Consider the following 8,975-nt stretch of genomic DNA (forward strand, 5'->3'; position numbering starts at 1 on the left):
GAGCTCTGTCAGAGTGACCATTGGGTTCCTTGGAGTGTGAAGTTGAACAGAAAGGCTCTGGAGCAACGAACCGCCCTTGCTGTCTCTGCCTGGCCGGTTCCCCTCTCTCCACTGGGATTCTCTGCCTCTAACCCTATTACAGGGGCTGAGTCACTGGCTTACTGGTGCTCTTCCATGCCGTCCCTAGGAGGGGTGCGTCATTTGAGTGTGTTGAGTCACTGTCGTGATCTTCCTGTCTGGGTTGGCGCCCTCCCTTGGGTTGTGCCGTGGCGGAGAGCTTTGTGGGCTATACTCGACCTTGTCTTAGGATGGTAAGTTGGTGGTTGAAGATATCCCTCTAGTGGTGCGGGGGCTGTGCTTTGGCAGAGGGTGTGGGGTTATATCCTGCCTGTTTGGCCCTGTCCGGGGGTATCATCGGATGGGGCCACAATATCTCCTGATCCCTCCTGTCTCAGCCTCCAGTATTTATGCTGCAGTAGTTTATGTGTCTGGAGTACTTCTCCTGTCTTATCCGGTGTCCTGTGTGAATTTAAGTATGCTCTCTCTAATTCTCTCTTTCTTTCTCTCGGAGAACCTGAGCACTAGGACCATGCCTCAGGACTACCTGGCATGATGACTCCGTGCTGTCCCCAGTCCACCTGGCTTTGCTGCTGCTCCAGTTTCAACTGTTCTGCCTGCGGCTATGGAACCCTGACCTGTTCACGGGACGTGCTACCTGTCCCAGACCTGCTGTTTTCAACTCTCTAGAGACAGCAGGAGCGGTAGAGATACTCTGAATGATGGGCTATGAAAAGCCAACTGACATTTACTCCTGAGGTGCTGACTTGTTGCAAGTCCCTCGACAACTACTGTGATTATTATTTTTTGACCATGCTGGTCATTTATGAACATTAGAACATCTTGGCAATGTTCTGTTATAATCTCCACCCGGCACAGCCAGAAGAGGACTGGCCACCCCTCATAGCCTGGTTCCTCTCTAGGTTTCTTCCTAGGTTTTGGTCTTTCTAGGGAGTTTTTCCTAGCCACCGTGCTTCTACACCTGCATTGCTTGCTGTTTGGGGTTTTAGGCTGGGTTTCTGTACAGCACTTTGAGATATCAGCTGATGTAAGAAGGGCTATATAAATAAATTTGATTTGTCACCCTCCTGACCAAGGCCCTTCTCCCCCGATTGCTCAGTTTGGCCGGGCAGCCAGCTCTAGGAAGAGTCTTGGTGGTTCCAAACTTCTTCCATTTAAGAATGATGGATGCCACTGTGTTTTGACCATGCTGGTCATTTATGAACATTAGAACATCTTGGCAATGTTCTGTTATAATCTCCACCCGGCACAGCCAGAAGAGGACTGGCCACCCCTCATAGCCTGGTTCCTCTCTAGGTTTCTTCCTAGGTTTTGGTCTTTCTAGGGAGTTTTTCCTAGCCACCGTGCTTCTACACCTGCATTGCTTGCTGTTTGGGGTTTTAGGCTGGGTTTCTGTACAGCACTTTGAGATATCAGCTGATGTAAGAAGGGCTATATAAATAAATTTGATTTGTCACCCTCCTGACCAAGGCCCTTCTCCCCCGATTGCTCAGTTTGGCCGGGCAGCCAGCTCTAGGAAGAGTCTTGGTGGTTCCAAACTTCTTCCATTTAAGAATGATGGATGCCACTGTGTTCTTGGAGACCTTCAATGCTGCAGAAATGTTTTGGTACCCTTCCCCAGATCTGTGCCTTGACACTATCCTAACTCGGAGCTTACAGACAATTCCTTTGTCCTCATGGCTTGTTTTTTTGCTCTGACATGCACTATCAACTCTGGGACCTTATATAGACAGGTGTGTGCCTTTCCAAATCAAGTCCAATCAACTGAATTTACCATAGTTAGAAACACCTCAAGGGTGATCGATGTACCTGAGTTCAATTTCGAGTCTCATAGCAAAAGGTCTGAATATTTACATAAATAAGGTATCTGTTTTTTAAAATTTTATATAAATGTGCAATAATGTCTAAAAACCTATTCTCGCTTTGTCATTATGGGGTATTGTGTGTAGATTAATAAGGGAAAAAACGTATTTAATCTATTTTAGAATAAGACTAACAAAACGTGGTAAAAGTCAAGGGGTCTGAATACTTTCCGAATGCACTGTATATGCATATTAGAGCTTATGATTACGCATTGGCCTATATATGAGCCCAAGCCCCCCAAAAATCCTGAATTATAATGATTGTGCCATTATACAAAATATAGCCTACCGCATATTACACATGGCAGAAAAACATACAAATAAATACTGATTTAAGATATCTTTGGTACATAATTGGTCTAGCCTAAATTAAATAAATGCAGCGTTACCCTACAATTATAGAGAATTTGTATTTGATTTTGAATAGGCTAGTAATATATTTAAAAAAATGTTTTCATAATTAATAGGCATTACATTACCATTCGCTACAGAATCTCACCACCGTGCGTTTATCTCCTCCCCTCTCTCCTTCATTCCTTTCTCCAGCATGCAGAGGGGCTGTCAACCGTTGCCAAATAACTCTAAATCTAGTGTATAGGACCTGTTCAAATTATCACTTTTATGCTCAACATAGCCATAGCATCCTATGACGGTGCCACATTGAAAGTGACTGAGCTCTTCAGAAAGGCCGTTCTACTGACAATATTTGTCTATGGAGATTGCATGGCTATGTGCTCCATTTCACACAACTGTCAGCAAAGGGTGTGGCTGAAATAGCCAAATCCACTCATTCATCGGGTGTCCACATACACTATATATACAAAAGTATCTTGTCTGCTAAATGAACAAACCTACAGCCTATGGCATGGCTCACAGCCAGATAACATACAGTAGGCTAACTCATGTTCTGTTCTTCTGAAATACATTTTCTTCATATCATCATGTTTCTTTAGACCTGCCTAGAACAAATCATGGATTTACTGTGATGGTGTATATTGAATTGATTTATTATACGTTTTTTTAAATGTAGATGTTCCAAAGGTGTGCATCGGCGTCATGTTTGCATGGATACCTGGAAATGTTAAACGTGTTGATGTTAATTAACAGTAAATTACCGTGAGACAGGCAGCTTTTGCATGACAACCAGCTGACAAGATTTTATGACCGCCACAGCCCTAGATGTGGTACAAATCACATTATTGTGGGAGCACCTCAACACATAGGCTTGGTCGCTAACTCTACATATAACACCTACTGATTATAGCCATGTATTAATACACTGCTCCAAAAAATAAAGGGAACACTTAAACAACACAATGTAACTCCAAGTCAATCACACTTCTGTGAAATCAAACTGTCCACTTAGGAAGCAACACTGATTGACAATAAATTTCACATGCTGTTGTGCAAATGGAATAGACAAAAGGTGGAAATTATAGGCAATTAGCAAGACACCCCCAAAAAATGAGTGGTTCTGCAGGTGGTGACCACAGACCACTTCTCAGTTCCTATGCTTCCTGGCTTATGTTTTGGTCACTTTTGAATGCTGGCGGTGCTTTCACTCTAGTGGTAGCATGAGACGGAGTCTACAACCCACACAAGTGGCTCAGGTAGTGCAGCTCATCCAGGATGGCACATCAATGCGAGCTGTGGCAAGAAGGTTTGCTGTGTCTGTCAGCTTAGTGTCCAGAGCATGGAGGCGCTACCAGGAGACAGGCCAGTACATCAGGAGACGTGGAGGAGGCCAAAAAACATTTGTGAAAAACTGAACAGAGAGACAACACAGACTGAAAATCTGCCAAAGAGCTGGACTCGTGTTTGTGTGAGTGAGTTATACTACATTATGCCAAATGTAGACTTAATAACATAGACATTTCGATTTTATAAAAGTGGCCTTTTGTAATTCTCACCTTCACTGTAAGAAAAATGGCAGAAAAGGAAATTGGAATGGAATGCTGGGAAATTCACGTAGTCGGTTACGACAGAAACGCATAATCAAAACATGTATTTATTTGTATCTAACTATTTAACTGTCACTTTATTGCATTCTCGTGCGTTTCACACAACATAATAATCAAAGTAGATAAGAATTTGTCATTTTTTGAAAACAATAATCAAATGTTGTGCGTTACCAGGGTAACCGGGGTAAACTACCAAGTGTGCTGCTAGACAAGCTAAACTATGCTCTCGTTAAACTACTGGCCTTTTATTGTGCATAAATATAGCTAGTAAACTTCAACACGTTCCGTGAAGACACGTAAGAAATATACCTAGCTACGAATCTGTTGATTGTGTTATTGAGCATTTTGCCCAGGATATTTTCTAACACAAAAATGTCACAGTTAGAAAACGGTATCGTTAGTAGCTAGCTAGATAGGTGATGTTGTAAATTGCTTGGCTAATTTCGCTCGAATTCAGTGTTCACAGACCATCAGGATGTCGGTTCCTTTGTCTGGGGTAGAGCTGCTCAGCGTGTGTACAGTGCTCCAGGACTGTGAGGCACAGCTGTCAGTGCTGGGTCACATCATGCCCGACACCTACAGGGGTCGTCCAGAAGCTGATAAGGTATTATCTGATTATCCTCAGCTAACATTATACGCGGAGCTAATGTCAATTGGCTTTTTCAAGCGATGATGCGTCTTTAGCAAATTAATGGTATGCTTGCTATCTAAGCTGTAATTTTCTCCTATTCAGCCCGTATTCATATGTTTTTGTGGAAGTTTGTGTCAGCCGACATTGGACAGGTCCTTGAACAGCAGAAAGGGGCAGAGCAGAACCTGAAAGCAGCCCGTCAGTTTGAGAGAGAGTCTGGGAGACTGTCAGATGCCACCCGTGAGCTGCACAGATCCCAGAAGGAACTGAACCGCACGCTAGAGGAGGACCCACTGTCCCCTGACAACCTGGCCAAGGTGCAGAGAGACAGGTGGGTTCCAGATAGCTCTTGTTCGGGGCTTTAGTGCACGTTCCGACTTGGACCAGAGCTAGGTTCCAGACAATTTAATAAAATAGAAGCCCACAACTCTGTGCTTCAAACAGAGATGTATTATGATTTATTATGCACACGAGACAACTTTTCATTGGGATCTTTTTCAGGTTAACCACTGAACTAAACACATTGCCATTGTTTACATTTGTCAAACATTTCCAAGGTGCAGAGCAGACTGTATTAACTGTGAATCCAAAAAGTACCCTGTATGCCATCTACCTCATACATAACGATCATGCTCTCTCTCTCTCTCTGTCTTCCTGGCATACAGTCAGTTTGTGGGTCACGTGATTGCTGATGTGTTGGCAGAGCTGCAAGAGAAAGGGACCTTTCACAGCTTGCTTTTCGCTGTGGAAGAAGAGAAAAGAAGGAAGGCCAACCTCCAGGACATAATAATCAGGTCAGGTTATGGTCAATATGAATATGTAGGCTAATAATTCATTGTCTGTGCAGGCAATAGTCAAATTCTTTCAAATCCCACACAAAGAGGAGGCTGCTGAGGGGAGGGTGGCTTGTAATAATATCTGGAATGTTGTAAATGGAATGGTATCAAATGCATGGATGTGTATGATACCGTTCCAGCCATTTCTATGAGCCTGTTTTATTTTGATTGAAAACAGAGCTATAATTTGTCTTTGCTTATTATAGGACTTGCATACAGTGTCTGCCTTAAAATTCAATCTAAAAAGGGATTACATTTGATGTTTTTTCCGATAGATCTACACAACCTACTCCACATTTTCAAAGTGAAAGAAAGTTATAGAACATTTTCCCCAAAAATAAATATGTAGTGAGGGCCAGCCAGCGAGAGCATAGCAAACATGTCGCAGTGGTGGGTAGTATATGGGGCTTTGGTGACAAAACGGATGGCACTGTGATAGACTACATCCAGTTTGCTGAGTAGAGTGTTGGAGGCTATTTTGTAAATGACATTGCCGAAGTCAAGGATCGGTAGGATAGTTAGTTTTACGAGGGTATGTTTGGCAGCATAAGTGAAGGAGACTTTGTTGCGAAATAGGAAGCCTATTCCAGATTTAATTTTGGATTGGAGATGCTTAATGTGAGTCTGGAAGGAGAGTTTACAGTCTAACCAGACACCTGGTATTTGTAATTGTCCACATATTCTAAGTCAGAACCGTCCAGAGTAGTGAGGCTAGTCGGGCGGGAGAGTACGGGCAGAAATCGGTTCAAGAGCATGCATTTAGTTTTACTAGCATTTAAAAGCAGTTGGAGGCCACGGAAGGAGTGTTGTATGGCTTTGAAGCTCGTTTGGAGGTTTGTTAGCACAATGTCCAAAGAAGGGCCAGATGTATACAAAATGGTGTCGTCTGCGTAGAGGTGGATCAGAGAATCACCAGCAGCAAGAGCGACGTCATTGATATATACAGAGAAAAGAGTAGGCCCGAGAATTGAACCCTGTGGCACCCCCATAGAGACTGCCAGAGGTCTGGACAACAGGCCCTCCAATTTGACACACTGAACTCTATCAGAGAAATAGTTGGTGAACCAAGCGAGGCAGTCATTTGAGAAACCAAGTCTATTGAGTCTGCCGATAAGAATGCGATGATTGACAGAGTCGACAGCCTTGGCCAGGTCAATGAAGACGGCTGCACAGTACTGTCTTTTTTCGATGGCGGTTATGATATCTTTTAGGACCTTGAGCGTGGCTGAGGTGCACCCATGACCAGCTCGGAAACCAGATTGCATAGTGGAGAAGGTATGGTGGGATTTGAAATGGTCAGTGATCTGTTTATTAACTTGGCTTTTGAAGATTTTAGAAAGGCAGGGCAGGATGGATATAGGTCTATAACAGTTTGGGTCTAGAGTGTCTCCCCCTTTGAAGAGTGGGATGACCGTGGCAGCTTTCCAATCTTTGGGGATCTCAGACGATACGAGAGGTTGAATAGGCTAGTAATAGGAGTTGCAACAATTTCGGCAGATCATTTTAGAAAGAGAGGGTGCAGATTGTCTAGCCCAGCTGATTTGTAGGGATCCAGATTTTGCAGCTCTTACAGAACATCAGCTGTCTGTATTTGGGTGGGGGAGGCGGCGAGGGGGGGGGGGGGGGGGGGGCTTGGGCAAGTTGCTGCAGGGGGTGCTGAGATGTTGGCCGGAGTAGGGGTAGCCAGGTGGAAAGCATGGCCAGCAGTAGAAAAATCCTTATTGAAACTATCGATTATCGGAGATTTAACGGTGGTGACAGTGTTTCCTATCCTCAGTGAAGTGGGCAGCTGGGAGGAGGTGCTCTTATTCTCAATGGACTTAAGTGTCCCAAAACTTTTTGGAATTAGTGCTACAGGATGCACATTTCTGGTCAAGGGCAGTCAAGTCTGGGGTGAACCAAGGGCTATATCTGTTTTTAGTTCTACATTTTTTGAATGGGGCATGCATATTTAAGATGGTGAGTAAAGAACTTTTGAAGAGCAACCAGGCATCCTCTACTGACAGGATGAGGTCAATATCCTTCCAGGATACGCGGGCCAGGTTGATTAGAAAGGCCTGCTCGCTGAAGTGTTTTAGGGAGCGTTTGACAGTGATGAGGGGTGGTCGTTTGACCGTGGACCCATTACGCACGCAGGCAATGAGGCAGTGATCACTGAGATCCTGGTTGAAGACAGCAGAGGTATTTAGAGGGTAAGTTGGTCAGGATGATATCTAAGAGGTTGGTTACGGATTTAGTGTTGTATCTGGTAGGTTCCTTGATAATTTGTGTGAGATTGAGGGCATCTAGCTTAGATTGTAGGACGGCCGGGGTGTTAAGCATGTCCCAGTTTAGGTCACCTAACAGTACGAACTCTGAAGATAGATGGGGGCGATGAATTCACATATGGTGTCCAGGGCACAGCTGGGGGCTGAAGGGGTCTATAACAAGCGGTAACGGTGAGAGACTTGTTTCTGGAAAGGTGGATTTTCAAAAGTATAAGCTCGAATTGTTTAGGCACAGACCTGGATAGTATGACAGAACTCTGCAGGCTCTCTCTGCAGTAGATTGCAACTCCGTCACCTTTGGCACTTCTACCTTGTCGGAAACTGTTATAGTTAGGGATGGAAATTTCAGGATTTTTGGTGGCCTTCCCAAGCTAGGATTATGACACAGCTAGGGCATCCGGGTTGGCGGAGTGTGCTAAAGCAGTGAATAAAACAAACTTAGGGAGGATGTTTCTAATGTTAACATGCATGAAACCAAGTCAACAAATGAGAGCGCATGGGGATTGGGAGTGATGCTGGGGGCTGCAGGGCCTGGGTTAACTTCTACATCACCAGAGGAACAGAGGAGGAGTAGGATAAGTGTACGCCTAAAGGCTAAAAGAACTGGTCGTCTAGTGTGTTTGGAACAGAGAGTAAAAGGAGCAGATTTCTGGCCGCGGAAGAATAGATTCAATGCATAATGTACAGACAAGGGTATGGTAGGATGTGAGTACAGTGGAGGTACACCTAGGCATTGAGTGACGATCAGAGAGGTTTTGTTCTTAGAGGCACCATTTAAGCCAGGTGAGGTCACCGCATGTGTGAGGGGTGGAACAAAAGGGCTAGCTAAGGCATATTGAGCAGAGCTGGAGGCTCTACAGTGAAATAAGACAATAATCACTAACCAACATAATGACATTAGGGAGAGGCATGTGTAGCCGAGTGATCATAGGGTCCATTGAGTAAGTTGGCGAGCTGAAGACACGGCAATTCAGACAGCTAGCAGGCCGGGGCTAGCAGGCTAGCAGATGGGCCTCAGGGGGACGTCGCAACGGAAGAGCCTGTAGAAACCCCCTCGGACGGTTACGTCGGCAGACCAGTTGTAATGGATCAGCGTGGATCCGTGTCGGCAGTAAAGGGGTCCAGGCCAAATTGCAAAAGAGGTATTGTAGCCCAGAAATTGACTGATGGATCTCTGCGGCTAGCCAGGTGATGGGCCTAGCTCGAGGCTAGCTCCAGGCTAACTGGTGCTTGCTTCGGGACATAAACGTTAGCCAGTTTTAGCCACTCGGATAGCAGCTAGCTAGCTGCGATGATCCGGTGTAAAGTTTCAGAGCTTGCGGTAGGAATCCGGAGATATC

At 44.8% G+C, this 8,975-nt stretch overlaps 1 protein-coding gene across 1 annotated transcript; it reads left to right on the forward strand.

The window, feature by feature from the left end:
• Positions 1-4,593: 4,593 nt before the first annotated feature.
• On the forward strand, positions 4,594-5,395 carry LOC120039672 (dynein regulatory complex protein 9-like). Its single transcript, XM_038985089.1, has 2 exons — positions 4,594-4,863; positions 5,198-5,395. The coding sequence occupies exons 1-2, from the start codon at positions 4,646-4,648 to the stop codon at positions 5,358-5,360; spliced, it is 381 nt and encodes a 126-aa protein (XP_038841017.1). The 5' UTR covers positions 4,594-4,645; the 3' UTR covers positions 5,361-5,395.
• The last annotated feature ends 3,580 nt before the right edge of the window (positions 5,396-8,975 follow it).

This window comes from Salvelinus namaycush, unplaced genomic scaffold (genome assembly GCF_016432855.1).
Source record: "Salvelinus namaycush isolate Seneca unplaced genomic scaffold, SaNama_1.0 Scaffold291, whole genome shotgun sequence".
NCBI lineage: Eukaryota > Metazoa > Chordata > Actinopteri > Salmoniformes > Salmonidae > Salvelinus > Salvelinus namaycush.